At 42.1% G+C, this 20156-nt stretch overlaps 1 protein-coding gene and 1 long non-coding RNA gene across 2 annotated transcripts in view; both read right to left on the bottom strand.

Annotated features, from left to right (window-relative positions):
• Positions 1-1803, bottom strand: part of UNC5D (unc-5 netrin receptor D) — a 79979-nt gene extending 78176 nt beyond the window's left edge. The window contains exon 1 of the mRNA XM_026042467.1: positions 1707-1803. Within this exon, the coding sequence (XP_025898252.1) occupies positions 1707-1803 (97 nt within the window). The remainder of the gene's footprint in view (positions 1-1706) is intronic.
• A 13282-nt stretch (positions 1804-15085) lies between these two features.
• The window catches only part of LOC112949706, a 29058-nt gene continuing 23987 nt past the window's right edge, over positions 15086-20156 (bottom strand). Inside the window, exon 4 of the long non-coding RNA XR_003249864.1 lies at positions 15086-15189. This is a non-coding gene — a long non-coding RNA (uncharacterized LOC112949706). The remainder of the gene's footprint in view (positions 15190-20156) is intronic.

Genomic DNA, 20156 nt, shown 5'->3' with positions numbered 1-20156 from the left:
TATCAGCACACAGAAAAACAGTAACATTCATATTTAACAGGCACCTTTCATCACATTCATGCAACTCAAAATGTATCAAATGATAAATATTAGTGACTTTCTTATTCCCCAAATGCTACATCTATGCAAGGTTTGCTCCAAGTCCCAAACTGTATGTGTATTTTTGCCAATAGATCTAAAAAGTAATATGAAGGTTAATCACAACCCTTTCCTTTTTCTTTACACCCTATTCAGAAAGGAATCCTGGAACATAGTTGCTTTCAGAGGCAGTTTTCAAGACAACTTCATAAACCATAATCTTACAGCGCAAAGGGTCAGTAACCGAGGTTAACTGCTTCAGCTAAGACTACAAGGTAACACCAAGCAACACCACAGCCAAGAGACAACAGCCAAGTCACCAGGTCTGAAAACATCCCATTACTCCTCCTAAAAATGCTCAGAATAACTCTACTCCAGGCAAGAACCTCAAATGATCCGCACGGTATATTTTAATTAAGCAGCTCAAATATGTTTCTTAACAGTAGAATAGCTGCCCGGCTGCGTAAAACTTGTAGGGTAAAATTTCACCTATTTATAGGGCCTGATGCTTATTTTATTTAACACAGTGCAGGAATTGTCGTAAGAGTTCAAACGTGTAAAACAAAGCCAAAGCAGCACCCTGTGCTACTGTTTTAAATGCAAACACACTCCTCTGCAGCCAGCATCATATTTTAATGGAAGAAATAGCAAATATACATCTCCCATATAGTTATGTATGAATAAAGAACAATTTACTCCATTATATTCTCATCATTTCATTCACTTAAAAAAAAAAAAAAAACCACAGATTTTTTCCAAAGCATCAGTGACTTCCTACACAAAGCTTAAAACCAATAAAGTACCAAGGAAGGAAAGCTGGCCACAACAGACATGCAAGAGAGCTGTGAGAGCAGATGCCAAAGGGAATCTTTCAGAACCTACACAGGCTGATGGAGAGATTCCTATGATCTGGAAAAATCAGCTGCTCCTAGGGAGCACATCAATGCAGACTACAAACATGGAATGTAGGTGCTGTGGAGAGCAGACGCCGTTCTCTAACGGCGCGCTGCTCCTGCTGCCCCTTTCAGTCCATCCACACACTGAGCCCTTCGGAGCGCGGCTCCACCAGTCAAGACGCCAAGGGTGCAAGGCAAAGAGCAGCTGTTGAAACCCCTGAGGGGTTTTTAAGTGAATATTTCATTTTAGCAATTTACCAGGAAAAAAAAAAAGTTAAAAATAAAATGCAGGATTTGAAGCATCTTCAACGTTAACCCACACGCATTAACGATACATGGCCATGCACGGAGAGGGGATATCCACCTCAGACACTTGTCACTGCCAGAAGAAGTCACTGATCTCCCCAACCCCACCATTAGTAACTCAGCTATCTCCAAGAGGTGATGTCCAAAGGACTGGTGCTTGTGCCGGATCCTCAGGGATGCGCCCAGAGCTCCCCATGCCCCTTGGGCAGCAGCCGCGGGCTCAATTCCCTGCACTCTGAGCACTCCAACTCCAGAGAGCCGCAGCCCCCCTTGCAGGACGCCCTCCTCGCATTAACTCCTGCGGCCAAGCCTGCTTTCCCCCACTGCCGCGTCCTCCTCCTCCCGCTAAGGACCCCGTGGAAAGGGCCCCCACGGGGTCGCCCAGAGCCGCGGAGCAACCTGTGGGCTCGCGGCGGCCGCGCTTACCTCGCAGCGCGGCTGTCCAGCCGCAGAGCCCCAGCAGCAGCAGCGGGAGCCGCCTCCGGCGCGGGGGGCAGCTTCGCCCCGCAGCCCCTTCGCCCATGCTGGCCGCGCAGCTCCTCTCCCCTTGGCCGGGGCGAGAAGAGGATGCCAATGCCCGCGCGCGCCCGGCTGTGCAGCGCAGGGCGCGCTAGTCCATGTTCTCCTCCTCCTCCTCCTGTCCCCGCCGCCGCTGGATGCGGGGGGCGGCGGCGCGGGGCCCGACGAGCCGCCCCTCCCCGCGGCCAATTGGGCGCGCGCGGGGCGGGCGCTGCCGCCGCGCGGGGCCCCCCGGCGCTTCAGGTCCTTAAGGCGAACGCGGGGTTCGTGCGGCAAGAGGCGACCCCGGGGCTGCCCTCACAGCCGGCAAGGGGGAGCACGGCCGGGGGCTGCCCTCCCTGCCCCAACTCAAGTACTGGAGCTACCCAAAACACGCACCTTGGACGCGATGCCGACTAATACTGCAGGGCGCTGGGAGCAAAAATTCTCCTTGTTGCCAGGCGTGTCACTGTTTCCCCCTGCGATCCAACGCTGTGCAAACATTTTGATTTTCTCCGGGGCTGAGGCACCTGGCGCACACCCACGAGCACGCGGCCCGGGCTGCTCAGCGCCACCACAGGCCCCGTGCCCGCGGGCACCGCATCCCGCCGGGCAAACCCCTAACGCTGCGGGAACTATTGGGCGCTTCCCAGGAGAGGGACACAAGAAAGCCTCAAGCGTTTGACATGAAATATCAAGTTTCTTCTAAAAGTACTAAAATAAGGCCACTTAACATTTAAAAAAATAATAATAAACACAGCTTTCTGTGCTTTAGTCCTGCCTAAGCATTAGAATTTGAGGTGGATTCATCCCAACGTCACATTTGCTCTGAACTACAGTCATGCAGCTCCTTCAGCAATAACCAAGCAATGCCTGCGATGGAAAACACATGTACTGAGCATGGGAAAGTAATCAAAATATTCTGGAAGCAAATTCACTGTGTGGTACATCAGTGCTTCTACAGAGCTCAGCAACTGCAGTAGAAGTGGAGGAAATATCACAGAAAGGGGCGGGGGGGAGAGATTTGGCACTAGCCAAGCACTTGAGAGCTTCCTACAGCACTGCAGTTGAGAGCAAATGCACCGTTTTTATCGCTGCCTTCCAGGAGCATTACCTTGGTGTTCTCCTAGCCAACACATTCCAGTGTCACACCAGTGCATGAAAGCCGTAGCTACTGCCAGTGTTCTCCATCTCCAGCCTTCTGGGGGTGAACGCTGTTTTATAGTCAGAGGAAGAGACCGTTAAGAGAATTGTGCAGTTCCATTCCCATTTGTGCTTTACACTTCACCAACCTACTAAATTCACTCTACCCAGATTTCACAAATTCTCAAGTAAGCCTCTATTCTACAAGTTTAAGGGGGATCAATTACTACTTACAAAGTTCTTTGCAATCCTCCAGGGATATTTTCTGGGAAAATGCAAAAGGATTAGTTACAAATACTTAAGAACAAGGCTTGCCAATCGGGCCTCCTCCAGGGTAACTCTCTGTTGTTTTCAGATGGAAACAAATAATTAAAGCAAAGGAATTTGTAAACAGAATTTTAAGAGGAAAAAAAGAAAAAGGAATCGATATCTGAGAACATCACAGCAGAACATCTCTTATTCCCTTTCCATCAAGTGTTTGCAGCACAGCTGTAAGGGCAGGGAGCAAGCATATGAAAAATACATTTCCTTCAACAGCCTTTGATGTCACCTGCACATCCAATGGGTTCCAAAAAGCCCTGAGCAATAGAACTGGGCAACTATGCAAGAACTCAGGTCATAGAGAGCACCTACTTTACCTGCTTTGGAAGCATTATGGTGCAAACATTATACTCCTGCATTGGAGAAAAAAAAAAAAGCATCCATGTACATTCTGTAAGTACATTATCTCTTCCTACTTATGCTACTGAGTCAGTATTTGGTGGTTTGGATAAAACACCAAATTCTCAGTTTATACCATTGCAGTGAGGAAGAAAAGGAGCACAAGCAGAGAAAGAAAAAAGGGGGGCAACAGCTGGTAACTTCAATTAATGAATCAAAGTGTGTGGGAATACAAATAAGAATATTCTGCAAGGTGCAAATCTCGAAGTGGGGAGTGTGTAGCATTCTAAGCAAGTGAAAAGCAGCCTGAAACATGAAGATGTAAAAAAAACATACAGAGATTAATAGAGAAGAATCTAGAGGATGCTAGAAAGAGGTCTGTTCATCCCAAGCACTTCAATAGCAACAGCCAAGTGCCTATGGGAGGGATTCCCAGAATCCGGCCAAGGGTCTTGACTCTAATTCTCAGTTCTGTCACTGGTTCTGTCACTCTCCAGACACTCAAACATGTTCCCTCTTTGCTAAAGAGATTTCTACAACCTTCAACTACATTAAATTCTTAAAGAGACAGCACTTTACAACTAAGTGAATTCTTCTAGACAGAATATGTCAATAACCAAGTATTTTTCAGTACATATATATATTTATACATAATTATAAAAACAGGGAAAAAAATGTCTCCCCTTCACTCTGGAAACTCAGCTGAAGACTCCAGCTGAGTTTGCAAAGGTGTTTTAAATGTCTTCTCAAGAGCAACACAGAGGTTTGCAGCCAGGTGATTATGGTTTGCATCTTATTTAAACTTTGATCTTGGACAACCCCAGGTGTTTTGCAATGAAACAGAACTCACATCACCTGGGTCTCATCACATCCAGGTGAGGGTCATTGCTAATGTGCCCTCAGCAACAGACGAAGACTCCTGCAGCTGAACATACACAAGATGACACTGGAGTCTCATACATATTATGTATGCGCTGATAAAAGGAAAGTATATCTACGCCACTGACACACATCACAATGTTACACACACACACAGCAGTTGGCTCTAAAGCAAACATTCACATCTATACGATAAGTAAATAATTCAGGAACAGACAACAAGATCCAACTGAAATAACAAGTAATGAAATTACTTAAGCGCTTTGAAGGGCTCAGTTGCAGTGACACAGAAGCCAACAAGAGCACCCAAGTACTTGTTCTTAGCATGCTGCAGACGTTTATCCTTCACCATCTTTCACTTTCAGGAGAAAACATAACAAAAGGGGATCCAAGACGTGCTCCAACACAGCCAGCAAAGCTGTGGCTGTGACAGTACCTGGCTTGAGTCAGCAATCTTGACAAGCTCAGGCTGCAATCTCATTATTCCAGCTCCTTTGCAAGCAGAGATCGTGTAGAGATACACTGAGCTCTTGCCTCAAAGGACATTCACTGAGTAAGTCCATTCGTGACACCAAACCAACGCAACAGCCACCTGCTCAGCACAAGAGGTAAAAAAGAGGAAGCCTGGGCTCCAACTGCTAACTACAATTTCTCTCCATACTGGAAAAGATTGGATTAAATTCCCCCTCTGGAAGCTCCCAACACTTCCCATGTACCAAGAGGCTGCTTTCTCCAGGTCTGCAGGCCTAGGTGTGCATGCACATGCCAGTAGAGAGAACACAGCGTGTTTCTCTCTGCCGCATCCCTAATGGAAAATACAAGCAATGTATTCCTGTCGCACACTCCCCACCTTGTTGATTTCAATTAATCACTGAAGCCACTAACAGACAAGAGCTGCCTTAGTACCTGCCCAGACCGCAGCTGCATAGAGTGAAGGAGGCCACACTAGTGCCTCAAAGTTGCCTTCTTCCATAGTTAGATTTTTGTAACTATCCAACCACAGTAGTCAGGGCTTGACTCCAAAAACACTCCACACGTTTTAACACTGGAGCCTGCACAGTCCAGACCTAGTGGACACTGCAAAAACTTCCAGCAATAAAGAAGATCTTGACCACAGGCCTGTCTCGCACAAGGATCTGACAAGATGCAAGAGCTGTGATCACATTTGCTAAATTCATGGGCAATAAACAGTAAATAATAAAACCAATGTATTGCATAAGAAATCCTGAACTCCAGAAGAACCAATACAGCCACAGCCAAAAGATAAGAGCATGAAAAACATGCTCTACTTTCCTCAAACATCTATTCCAGAAAATGGAGCCGGGTGGTAGGGAAAGAGCTTTGCAGTGCCTGCCAGTGGAAGAATGCAAACCTCCTCCCAACCCTTTTTTTTTTGAAAAAAATAAAAAAAAAAAAAAGAAAAAAGTAAGAACATGTTCGGTTTTAGACCAACCAACAATAAACAAGCCTTCTTGCTGCTTCCATTTCAAAAGCACTTTCTTCTTAAGTGGCTCTGTATCTTTATATGAAGCCATATAAAACAATGAATCCTAATCCCGCAAGGACTACAGAAATCCTCAGCAATCACACTGCACTTAGCAGCTATCACAGCAGCAGACCAAGTCACGATGTATTTTGCATCCCAGCTTTGCAATTTGGGGGCACCATGGCTTGTGCTGGACTTGCAACACAGCTCTGGGACATCTAGTGGCAGAAACATTTAGTGTGTATATACATATATCTGCATATCTGATTTTCATTCTGTCAGAAAGCTCCTATCTACTTTTCTGAAGCTCACTTAAGTCCGGTGTGAGAGCATCTCAGGACTTCTCTGTTTTTCTTGCAAGTAATGTAAGGCCAACACACTGCTTGCTGTGCTTCTAAGTGTCGAGCACATCAAGAGTGACCAGTGCATAAGCCAATTTCTACATTACCTTTCATCAAGAGACCAGAGTAGCATGCTTACTTCTGATCCATAAGGCAAGGTTACTATTTACAGTACACACAATTCTTCGTGGCTTGACTTGAGAAATATTTTCTTTATTCTAAGTTTTAGCAACTTAAATTGTTAAGATTACTGCTCTTATATTTTGTTTCCATATTAGCCAAATGATGTAAACTCTTTTATTACAAAGAATCTCCCCCAAACCAAAACAAACCCCTCAAACGCAACAACACCTTACTCGCACTCAGCAAGTCCCGTTGTGCAAACACAACACGGTCAGTAATATGCCGCAGTGGTTGGCCTGGCCTCAGGAGTCTGGATTAACATGCCCCGGGGGTGAGGAACATCTGAACTTCACTAATTGATTTTAAAATCGAAAGAACCAGGCATTTAGAAAATGTCATAATCTTAATGCCTAACTCACACCTTGATTCCTAATTTGCAGGAATCAGCTGCTCTTGAAGTTTTGCCTACATAATTTCCTTCAACTGTGCAAAACGAGATTCCCTACTGCAGCATTAATTATTGTTGTTTTATTTACATGCCCTTTTAGATTTCTCTGCAGACGTTAACACTCAGCTCCCACCTACATAAATGCCTGGATGTGTGACCAGTTATTGTTGTGGGTGCTCCTGGATTACAGGCAAAGGGCAGCTATTCAACATGCTCAAACCCCTGCGCAAGGAGCTCAGACTGCAAATGCAAACTGTCCATCACTGGTACTTTTCATTCTTTAAAGTCACTCACCAAGTATCTATTCCGGATTTACAATTCTTGCTCAGATATTCCTGTCTGAGCTCTCACTTGGCCTGGCAGGTGCCTGACAAGAAGCAGATGAGGCAGGTACGAGGTAGGCGTGAACTGGATAGTGCACTCAGGGAGCACACAGGGAATATCAAATACAGCAACACTGGGCAGGCAATTCAGCAACTTGACTGTTTGTAATTTGTGGTTAAGGAAAAAGGAATGTTCTCCATCCAAGCAGCCTCTTTAAAGTACTGTGTGCATAGTGTGGTTCAGAGCTGGCAATGATGCCCCTGTCTGAGCAGGGGTACAGTTAGTGAGTGACCTGTCTAGCTGTTCCACTCTCAGTCAGAGTATTGTTGTTCTCAGAAGGCTGTTACTGGATAAAATTCAGATTCCTCTCCTCAAGTGCGCAGTTACCGCCACCTTTTCTCATCCAAACTCGTATACAACAGTGAAAAGCAGAATCCACTAACGGCTTCCTCTGACAATTAACCAGCAAAGGCTGAGAAAGATTCAGCAGCCAAGAATGATTGCAGTCGAGTCATGAAAAGCAGAGGGGCAGAATTACAGGTCAGAACACAATGGAAACACATAAAGCAGCTTTAAATTAAGAATTACATGGAAACAGAAAGCTAAGAAAATTCTTTTATGGAACCTGGCAAAGAAACAGTATCAGCTAACCAGCAACATGGGAGGCTAATGCTCTGAACAAGGGTTAATGAGACAAGTGGAGTTTTAGCCTGGATGTTGCCGCGTGCTTCTTGGAAAGCCCGAGGCACTTTGGGAAAGATGCTGAAGGAGGCACCAGTCGTTCACATCGCAAACATGTTTGTCTTAATTAGGGCCACTTCACCCTGCTTTGATTTGCTCAATGTACTGGACTAATCCACACTCGGTTCCCATCTCCCCTTTTTGCTAGCCAGTGCATTGAAGCCTCACAATGAGGCATGAGAAATGGAAGATTATTTTCACCCTAATTAAGTGCAATTTTGACAGAATTGGAAATATGCAAGTGTCATGTTATTAGGTTACCTAACTGTGCCTTTGAAATGGTCACATAATAACGGCTTCTCGGTGAAAAGAGGAAAAGGGGGGGGGAAAAAGGAATGCTTTGCTATATTGTTTTCATCTTAATCTCCAGCACAAAAGCAGAGGGCATCCACCTAGCAACAACAGCTCTGAATTATTCATAATTAGAGACAAATCATGAAACTGAACTATCTGATCATCTCAGGTGGGAAAGAAGGACAACACGCAGTTGAGTAGTTCCTTAAACATAAAAAATACATTTATATCAGCCAAAGCCGAAGTACAAACCTATATCAATGCAAGTTGTAACACTAACAAACTCTTCTGTTTGAAAAGTGTCCATGAACCCACATGAGTGAAGCACAACACAGCCAGTAAAGCTCTTTGTCTCATTTAAGGTGATTAAGGACAAAGAATCCAATTTTTGACAGCTCCCACCATACACACAAGTAACCCCTTGGGTTAGACCCACAAGTCTCTTATGGAAGCCATGAACATCCCTCTCTACCTACCCTGCAACATCTTCAACATACCATTTGATGAGGAAGTCTCCTCAGCCGGTTTGAAAGTGTTCTGTACACATACAGAGGAGGAAAAAAAAAAAAAAAACTACCTCGATTGTTTCAGTGGGCTGCAACGACAGCGTGCAGGTATTTTCAACTCACCCAGTATGTCTTGTCTCCAGTGCACAATGCCCTCAACACCGTTAAGAATAATGGCACTGCAGTGCTAGAGCTAGCAAACCTATCGCATGGCTCCATAGTCTAATTTGTCTTGGGTCGTTAGCTAAATTGCCTGTATCTTGTAAAGTGAAGATGAATCTCACTGCATGTCCCACAGCAGCTAGAAGGGTTTGGAGGATGCTTAATAGAATGAACTTGCTGTTGTTTTCAGTGGATGTGGGCAAGTTGAGAACATTATTTTATACTTGCATTGAATAGAACGTAATACTGCAAAATGCCAATTAAACATTTTATCAGCAAACCTACAGGTAGGAACTGAAAGAAAAGCCTGTTTATATTGCATCTTGATAATCCTTTTACCATCAAGAAAAACACTGCTTCTTTTTCAAAGGCAACAGCCTAGTTCACTTGCCAAGAACAAGCCATATGAATGCTCTTCTGAAGTTTGACACACATGTTGCAGGGAAAAATAATAAAAGAAATGGGCTGTGTAGAAATAAGCACCTTCTTCTGAAAATGTTACTAGTGGCTATATATATAAAATTATTGCCCAATTGAGAGAGAACCGGAGACGAGCCAAATGAATAGTTTGAGTGCTCTGGAGGGACTTTTGAGCCCAGGTAGCTCAATACGTGGTGCAGCACCCTGCCTTGACTGGCACAGTGCTTCTTGGAAGGTCGAAACACATCCCACCAAATTGCTGCGTTTCCCTAGAAGACGTTTATCCAAGGTTACGGAGCAATTCCAGCTCCACCCAGCAGAGGGAAGCAGGAAGCATCGTAATGCGAGCTAGCCACTCCACTGTCATGCACTGAAGACTAATTATGTTCTCAAACAAAATAAAATGAACTCTGTCATAAGTAATCACATAAGAGACCATGAAGTCAGCAGCTTAGTGGAAGTGGCCGTTTATGAAAGATGAAGTAGAGTTTTCCCTGGCTATAGGGAAAACCTACTGAGCTCTTCAAAGGAGGAGGAAATAAAGGCAAGAGGTGATGTCGAGTGCAGGGTGGTTTTCTGATTTTCTTTCTTTATCAATACCTGATTTCATGCACTGATGTTTTACTGGTATGCTTAATAAGAAGAGAACAACTTCCTCTAATCTTGAGGGGATCTTCAGGATTTATGACTACATTCACCCTGGTAATGAAAATGCATTTCACAGTCAAGCGTTGGCAGAGAGGCAGAAGAGGAAGTATTCTGCTTACAATACCACTGCGGCATTTAAAGCACACACCATATTTTGCTTGGGTCCAGTTTACCCCTGCACAGACATTAAGCATAACATAAAACCCATCTTCAGGAGGATTTGGACACTTGTCTTTTTTCTCATATAGAGTCAAGCGTTTCTCATTACCAAAAAAAAAAAAAAAACCAAAGGAAGAGAATGTATTTAACACTTGCAATTCCAAAAGTGTTTCTTATAAGAGAATAATAATAGTTCTACTACTAATTACTACTAATTAGTTCTACTACTAATTACTACTAATAAGTAGTAATATAGCGCAGATTACTACTCCCCAACAGGTCACAACAGTTATATGAAACTGAATATTATATTGCAACATAGAAAAGGGAGGGGAAAAAAACCTCTTCATTTTTAAAAAAGCTTTAAGATCAAGCATTGTCTCAAGACAGAAATAAGTTACCAAAGGTGGGGTTTTTGCTGTTGTTTGTTTTTTGGAACATGGATCTTGTGATTTGCTATGAGAATGTTTGCCAAAACAGCTGAGCAGAAGAATGAAGAGGACATGACATTTGTCCTGGCTGCAGGAAACTACTAACCTGGATGAAGATCTCTGCACACACCACTTCACTCTTGGCAACTGCCAGCCAGGGCACTTGGTGCTTTCCTGGGGTGTTACCTCTCAGCCATGCAGCTGAAGTCGTCAACTCCTTGGTCGCAACAAAGAGCTGTGAGGAACAGAGAGAAGCAGGCACACTCACTGCTAAAGAATAGGAACTATGGTATTATTTTTATGATTTACATATACAGTTTAAATAAAAGAGTACAATATATGCAGAATATAAAACTTTTTAAGCTACCAAATATATCCAGAGTAAAACAGTGCAAGAAAAGCACAAATATTAATTTTAAAAAACGCATTTTTAACAGAAAATTGAACAAATTAGGAACATTAACTTATAGTCTTGCTGAGTAAAGGTAGTTTTCTTTCCAAAATAGCTTTCCCTTAAGTCAGCCAGCCTGTGTTTCCTTTTCATCCATTGTCATCTCTTGTTACTTAGAACATCACATAAACTACTCTTGATTTCACTGTGGAGTTAAGAGAACAAGATCCCATTTCAGAAGGTGCTTAGTAATTGAAAAGTTTCAGTGTGTTGACTTGCTTAAAGGTAGATGCCTGCTCTGATGTGCTGCTGTGTCAGGATTGCACTTTCGTGAAAGGAAAACTTCTAGAAGTTAGAGATGGCTGCCCTGGGTTTGCAACTTGGAAAATGAGGTTAAACATTAAGGCCTCCTTAAGCACGCACTCTTTAGCATTTCTTGGCTCCTTGCTCGTTGTGAAGCCAAAGCAGAGTTTAAATCTATTGATAGAGTCATCTGTCTAATAATAGGGCATTAAGACACCCACCTGTAATAAAAGAGACCCAATTCCAATGTCCTGATTTTCTGTTTTGTTGTTGTTACTGTTGTTGCATGTCCTAACCACTAAACTACAGAGTCACTGAAATCTACACTTTTCCATGCAAGCTGCTCTTTCACCCTCATACAATCCTCTAACTGCACTATTAGTAACAAACACACTGCTCTACGCCCTAACACCTCATTAACACACTGTAGGAAAGTTCCCTGCCCTGAACCAGAAACGGGAGACCTGAAGACAGGTCCTCATAGCTGTCCAGACCCACTGCTCTGAATTTTCTCTGCAGGTAAAACCTGAACAGTTAAAGATTTATCAGAAATAATGCAATGCCATAGAACGCTGTGGTCACGATCAATCAACTCATTCTAAAGCAGAAATTTTCTGCCAATTTTTCTTTTTAATTCACTTTTATAATCATCCTTGCATAGTTCTGCAACTACCAGTAAAACATGGTTTCCTGATGCTCTCTGGCAGACGGGATGATGGAGAACAGGCTCTCGGCAGTATGAAACTGGTGGGCAGGAACACGGTCTGTTGAGTTCCTTAGGTGTCAGATGGGAAGAGAAGGTGAGGCTCTGCATACTGAACATGTGCTGATTAGTCAGCCTTTGGCTACAGATAAGGCACTACTGCAGCCCCAATTTCTCTAGTAGCAAGCATGAGGTAACACAGAAGATAAGAAACCTGTCCCTGACTGTGGGTTGCTATCGATTTGTGAGTTCTGATAGGTGAACTTTACAGAAGCTGGAGGTCTTGCTTGGCATGGGGCACCAAACGGTACATTTGAGGAGCTGCCAAAGGATTCTCGCCTACTTGAATGCACAATACCAGTTTAAGTGTGATGGCAAAGCACTGAAAAATTACCTTCAAATTACAGATGCCTTTGGAAAGAACGCATTGTATAGTAAATATGCTTTCTACCCCCGCCCCAAAATAGTGGGTTTCAGAGCGAGGCAACAGCAGTCATTCATAAATTTCAAATTTTACAGCTTTGGAATTACAAGGTGAAGATATTGCTTGTATTCTCTAAGCCAGTTCAGTACTATGAGACTTCTATCTGTAATGCTACAATTTGTCTTGTGACAGTGTACAGAGGTCAGAACCAAATCCCTTATTACACAACCCAAACATAGAAGACTGTTCCCCCACTAAGGAACACTCACAGCCAAGGTGTAGCCCCTGCTATTTCAGTTTTAGCACTTTGGAGGGACCCTTCAGAAAGCGGTCTGTGGTCACCGCACACCTTCAGAGTGCTTACCTCACAGTTTTCCAACACATTAACTCCAGCAAATAGATGATTAATATATCGGCAAAGTAGTTGTCTACCTTCTCTCTCTAGTACCAAATGAAGGACATTCATTTCCTTTTCCAGACTGGTTTTACAGAGATGTCAGACTAGAGAATCTAACCTCAACTGTTCCATATTGTCATTTTAATTAAAGCTATATCCTATACAATGCTATATGCTGCTGAAGCCCTGATAAGATCCTATTATCAGAAAGGAGCAAATTCGTGATGCTATCTGGGCCAGCCCATGATTAGCTGCCAGAACAAAAGGAATGTTATTAAAGTAAACTCTGTTAGATCACTGGGAGGATGGAGTGAAACCCCTTATCTCACTGGGGTCACACCTGCACTTCCTGCCGTGTGAAGGCTGGGGAAGAGAAGGAAAACAGGGCACAGGCAGGAGGCGCTGACTCCTGCTGGGCTAGGGAAGTTTTCTTTCTTTCTTGCAGTTTCTTACCAAGACCACCACTAGCTACAACATCAATTAATTCCTGGGAGATGATAGTTTCTTGGGTACATTTTCACATATCTCATTAAAAAGCAGACTGACTAGAGGTGCTTTTCTAAATACAGCCATTAATTTTCAGGACTCATTCCTCAATGACATAAGGAAGAAAGAGCCGTAACATCTCTCTTATCTTTAAGGTTTAATAAGCTCCTGTGAAGAAAAAGCAGGGGGGAGGGAATATCCTTACCTTGACTTCATTCTTTCAGCTCTGTCTCAGTCAGATAGCACGTCAGCCCTCCTTGAGGTGGATACTGGTCTTCAGGCAGCCAGAAGAAACATTCAGCAATCCCAGACTGAGCAGAGAGCTATGTCACATCTTCAGATTCTTTCTGTTACAGGCTCCAAAAGCAGCCTTTTGTTTTTCAGATGTGTGCATGTGCTGTATTTCTGTTCTTCCTAGCAAATGCAGAGCAAGCTTGAAGGCCTGTCCCACTCCAGAAATCACACTCAGCATCTTAGGGCTTACTTGACAGCTTCAGATTGACAAGTACTGAATCACAAGGGGGGGGGGGCGGAAAAAAAACCCACAAACACAGCCAGACTACATTCCTGATCTTTAACTGCTCTGTTACTACAAGGGAGGCAAAAACAGCTCTTTCTTCTGCTGCCTAAGCTAGTCCTCCTCTGCTGGAGAACAGCTTAATCTAACTTGGCAATGGTGTCATCCAGAGTTCGGAGAGCTCATCACAAACACCTGAAGATGATTTGGTCTTATTAACTCCCACGTCTATGCTCTGCTATAAGCATCTTTAAGTTAAACCCCATCAGGTGGTTTATAACACACAGCTGGCTATTCTTAAGTATCAAAATGGGTGCAAAAGACATGGCCCTTAACCCAGCTCAGGTGGAGCACAGTAGTTCACTGTGTAGTTACTGCATATCCTATCTCTGCTTATCCTAAGTAACAGGCATAAAATCCCTTTTCTGGGAATATAGCACCTCCTCTTACGATTATGGGAACTATAGGGCCGTTAAATTAGTAATAAAAGTGTAGTAAAAGTAATGTCTTCAGACTTGTAAATAAGTTTTAAACCAAAGTTGTGAGAGAATATAGCTTCTTGGTCAAATGAAAGGTTTAAGGTATCAATAGTTTCTCTAAAATGCAGAGTTTTATCTCTCCAAAAATTCATGAAAGAGGAATCAAAGGATTTGGCAGCTGATAAAAGGATGCTCACAATAAACTAAGGAATAGTAGCGGGTATATTATATAAATTCATCAGAACCTCATGAATTGGTCTTTTTTAGAGAAATAGTTTCATCTTTCTCATCCATATGTATTTTTATAGGATAATGAATACAGCTGTAACTTAGAAGGGGTCTTGGTTCCATCTGAAATGTATTCTCACAGTATTGTGATTTGCACACTATGGAGCTAAATGGATCCTCATTGCTGCCCTGTCTGATGGAGTTCTATCCATTTGCTTTGTAGCAGCTCCACCTATCGATGCAGGGAAGGCAGATGTGCAACGCTGCCTCGGGAGACTAGGCCAAGCACAGTGCAGCCCTGAGAGGCAGACACGGGCAGAGCCCAAGAACGGAGCTCCTGGGCTTGTGCTAAAGCAGGCTGCAGTGCAGCAGCAGGGCCTGACCAAGACTGCTTGTGCATGCGGGAGGAAGGGGATTCCTGCCACCAACAGCTGCTTCAAACGAACAAACTCCTCCAGCCTTCTTTTTCTAGTGGACCTGTGCTTCATTTCCTGCTAAGACTCTTGTGTTTTATGGGCATTGGTTTTTTTTAGGTTGTTTGTGGGGATAGAAAGTAGCTCCAGATTAACAAATTGTGTTGTAGAATATTTCTGCAATGAGCAGTACCAACCTCCGCACTCCTACATATGGAGAAAGAAGAATATTGCTCATGCTTGGCTCCAAAAACTCCACAGATCACCTTCAGTTCAGAAAAGATTTTTACAAAATACATGGTTTCCTGAAACAGAAGATTGGAAAAATGCAGACAGATCAAATGCAATTGCATACATTATAATTTAGTCAGGATGTTCAGAATAATACGCCCTTTTTCAAAAAATACCAAGGGACCTTAGCAACTTTATACCATCTGCTTGTGCTGTTCCAGTTGGCATGTGCGCACCTGGCTTGGAAAGTTAGGAGAGAGAAGGATTAACGTGTGTATCAGTAATAACATCTATAGAGAATTACACTACAGAAAACGGAAATAGTTAACAGAGAGGAAAAGACAGCAGGATTTCCCCAACTGATGAATAACTGAAGTTTATTAGAAGTGCTGGAATACAGACAAAAAAAAAGGTAAAGTAAAAGGCACATCCATGAACATAGTTTCATTGTATACACAGTGGAAAGAATCGCTCACCAACCAACATCTTTGAAGAAAGAAAAGAGAATGCAAGGAAAAAGAATAGAATTTTGTTTAGAAATTATTTAAAAGACACTCTATCCACAGAAAGCAAAATATTCAAGATGGATTTTAAATATGTCTGCAGAAAATTTGAGTATCTCCAATGACTGAAAGGATTTCCAAAAATTTAGAGATGTAAGTTGCAGTATTTTTTTCTTATTGGCAATAACTCAGCAGAAAAGCTGCACTCAGTCATGGCAGAGTTCTTGAGATACATGTTGTTTACCACAATATGGTTGTGGGTTGACTTTTAATTGCCTTTTATGCCACTTCTCCTTTGACATATGTGATTTTAGATTCTCCTGAACATGTGAAGCACTCCACAACACGACGTCTTGAGTTTCCCATAATGACTGGCAAAGCTGCTTACAAAATATTTGCATAAACAAAAGTCTAATTATGTCTAAAAAGGCAAGCCTTTAAAGAAGAGAAAAAAAGCTATAAGAGTGATTAACAATGCTAAACAGTATCAATAGCCAGCGTTCAGAAAAACACGGGTGAGATAGTTGCACTAGATATTGTCGTCACCACAATCAGGAGTTGAGAAGCTGGAACAGATGTTCTGAAAAAGGATCACTTTTATCCACCAATTTAAATGAAACTCTCTCTCTAGAGGAAAATTCACTAACTCACTTAGGCTTCCTGTACCAGTTGGCTATTTAGTGAAGGAGATGACATCCAATTCTCATGGAATCCATCTTGTGACTGCTAAGGCAGCTCAATAGAAGTAGCTGAAAAGGGTGTGACAGTTTAAAAGACAAAACAAAGACCCTTATCCTCAAGCTGGGAATAAATAATATCAAAACCCTGGATTGATTTCTGTCAGAGACCATATTAATTCTGTCTGTTACCGCATCTCAAAATAGCCTAGCCTTCTGGCACTCTAACAACACAGGAGATGAAGTGTGCCTTGCTCATTCACGCTCCCAGCAAGCACCATGTGTTTCATTTAAGATTCTTAAACGAAACAATAAGCCCTTCACTAAATGTAGTTATCCTTGTAAGTTGAGAGTGCACAGATACTAAGCAGGGTTAGACACAGCCATGTGGTGAGCACCATGCTTATGTCAGGGTAAATCAGAGGAGGCTCCACTGATTTCCATGAACTAAATACTCATTTGCTATTTCCCTGTAAAACTAACAAACATAAATGCCAACACATTCACAAAACAGAAAACTGCCAACAGTGTTAGGTTAATGCAAGACAGGAGAAATTCCTCTCCTAGGCATCAGTTCAGCTTCCCCAAAGCTTTGGCATTTCAGGTAAGATCTGTGGCAGTTTCCCCTGGACAGTCAAAGACGCAAGAGGAGTGGCTGAATAGGAACGCTGTGATTTCAGCATCCCTTACTGACCTCATTACAGTTCAGATTTCACCTGGGTAAGTATTGCTGTGTTTTCTCTGAGAATCAATACAGGCATAACTGCAAACACCTAAAGCCAGTAGTCATTCCAGCCTAAGTGGCATGGCTCACCAACAAATTATGTTAATAGGGTTGAGTTTGAAAGGCAGGTGAGTTATTTTTTTGACTATTTTGACTAGTACTTTGACTTTTTTTGACAATTTTTGACATATAATCAACAGCCATGTGCTCAGCCCTAGTAACATTCCCTCCTGCTCATAGCTGAGGTATGTTGGCAGGATTAGTCAGGAATTTTGGACAGAGAGGGAAGCCAAGGGATTTGTAGCACTGGTACTTGCTCTGGGTTTTCAGCAGAGATAAAGAGCCTACGCTTTTCAGAGCTGCCTATTTGGAGTCATTAACTATGCCTGATTTCCTGCAGACATTTTCCAAAACAAAATGAGATGATATATATTTCCCTATCATGATGGAGTGTCAATACAGTAAAGTTCCATGAGGCAGCTTTTGATAGCAGACAAGCTTATTCATAAATTTTCAGTAGCTACTATCAGAATTAAAAACAGTGTGCAATAATTTCAGAGAGGCATGACAGTCTGGATTTTTTTTCTGCATAGTATAAAGCAAAAGAGCCATAGGAGATGCTTCTGACATCAGCGGGCATTTTAATTACCATAAGTGTCTGTGCCATATTAAAAAATATTATATGAGAACATTAGTGCTTAACAGTCTGCAAAAGACATTTTTCCTGAGGTTTTATAATTCTGGATTATGAAATAAAACTATTGTAGGAGGTAACATGCAGTAAACCTACCAAGTTATCTATAGATCATATGGAGAGAGTGATGGGCCAAGAATCTATTTCTCATACATTGCGAGCAGTTCTATTGACCAAAAGGTAAATTCTTCACAGAAAGCAAGCAAGCTATTTCTTCTTGGGATGTTCAGCATGTTTCAGCTTATCATTTTTTAGCTCTGTCAAATGAATCCCCTACCGACAAATAGTCTGTCGTTACTGGGACACAGTCAGAGGATGCTGCAACTCTCTCCTAGTTCAAGCACCCAGTGGCTCCTTCCTTTGCAGCAAGGTGCAGGGAAGGGCAGGTATCCACAGTAAGAGAGAGACTCTTGAAGAGTGTCTCTGGAGAGCAGAACTACCATAAAATTGACTTAGAAATCTCTCATTTTAATTGAACAGACAAGAAGAATTCGAACTTCACTATGAAAAAACATCTGAAAAGATCAAGCACTGAAAAAGCCTTAGTGATCATATCCATTTAACAAGCAAAACCAACAAATAGTTAGAATACACACCAAAGAATATACCTCAGGTTGGACAATCTACCTATTACAGAACACAGGAATTTTATAGTTAAATTCCTTTTGGCTTGTACAGCTTTGCATCTATAACTTACAAAACCCCTGAAAGAACATAAAGTTAAAATTTTAATGGCTTTTCAGCAGAACCTCTTTGAATTTTGTATTAGATCTCAATTTAGCCTCGGGTAAAGCCTTCAGAAAAAGAAATCTGATGCTTAAAAATGTAATAATCATAGAAGCACCTTCCAAAGTCAGCATCAAATAGAATCAAATATATTTTATTAATGATACAATTCACAAAATTACTAGTCCTGCCACTCTCTGCCCGCAAGAGATGCTTCTTCCTCTGCTGTATTATATTGCATACACATTAGCCAGTGGTGTTTGTTCTGTATGATTTAACCTCCAGATTGCCTTGGATGCTTCAGGAAGGGCCACTCCAGTCGGGGACCTCTGCTGCAGAGGCAGCACCAGACTGTTCTTCACTAAGCCAGCTTAGTCTAGACTGACACAGAGCGAAAGTCTAGCTCTAAAAACAGAGCTCGGACAGGAACTTTGGGTTTCAGCTGCAGCTGTTGACGCAAACAGCAGCAAAGTGCACCAGCTACTGGACAGAGTCTAGTCAAATGGTGATCATGAAATTAATAACTTTCTGGAACCAGCGTGAGCTGCTGCAAGAACACATGCAGGAGCACAGCTGGAAGAGACAGAGCTTTTCTGAGGGAGCAAGCACTCTCCTTGAGGCTTTTATACTGACAATATGACTGAAACTCCTAAATTTATTCATATTCACTACAAAGCAACTAATAAACAAAACACCACTTACCCATCAAATTTCATTTTTCAAGATGAAAAATACAGAAATACAAAAAACAAACACCAGGCCAAATCCTTGCCCTACTAAGATCACAGATTAAGCCTAGTTCAATAAAAATTAAATCAAGATTATGTTGAGTATTTTATTACTAAGGCATCTGTAAACCCTAAACAGATCCAGAGCCTGCTATTGCACGCAGAGATATCAATTGAGAATCAAAGATCTTACATTTGTATTATACAATCCATGATTTTTTTTCTCATTTAACATTTTCAAGCACGTTCTGTGTGCAAGATAAGAGGCACTAATGGGGTATAAATGCTTATAAATATTCAACTAGACAGATGAGCAGGTCTTTGCCAGATCAGGGCCACTTGTAAAAGATTTTCAAATTCTATAGGTTGAATTTTATGTAACAAAATGGAAATCAATGTATCTTTTAGAATAATACAACCAAAATAAACGTTCTGCTGGTTAAATAGCTAACATAATAATAATTTGGGTAAAAATACTATTTATTATTCCAAAAAGAGCAGGGTTTTGCAGAAGATATTTCCTTTTTGGTCACTGAATTTGATGGCCATCAAGCACTTGCCATCAAACACTATGTTTTGCGTGCAAATTGCCATAATCCTCATCCACACACTTCTTAGAAATGACTTTTACAAGTTCTTTTTCTTTCCTGAAAGCTGCTCCGATTTTCACACTTAATTCATTTCTCTATTAAAAAAGATTTCACACACTCAAGTGTTGAATTGTGTTGCTATTTAAATAGGAGACGACCTAAATGTGGCGTGTAAGGCATTGACTATTCATTAGCTGCCACGATCCACCATTATACAATGTCACTTTGAGTGAGTTTTTTCCCCTCTTCTTTTAAAGAAAAGGGAAAGAGACGCCAGCTTGAAGAAACTGAAGCAATTCCATTCTGCAAGAATGACTCCACTCAAATGGAAGTACAGTTAAAGAACTGTAACTGGAAAATAGCTTACATAAATATGTGGGTGGGCAGGTACAACTCCGG

This window comes from Nothoprocta perdicaria, unplaced genomic scaffold, assembly GCF_003342845.1.
Source record: "Nothoprocta perdicaria isolate Ctin4 unplaced genomic scaffold, notPer1 scaffold_103, whole genome shotgun sequence".
Lineage (NCBI taxonomy): Eukaryota > Metazoa > Chordata > Aves > Tinamiformes > Tinamidae > Nothoprocta > Nothoprocta perdicaria.
The sequence above is the reverse complement of the archived record's forward strand: the minus strand, read 5'-3'. Positions and strand labels throughout refer to the sequence as shown.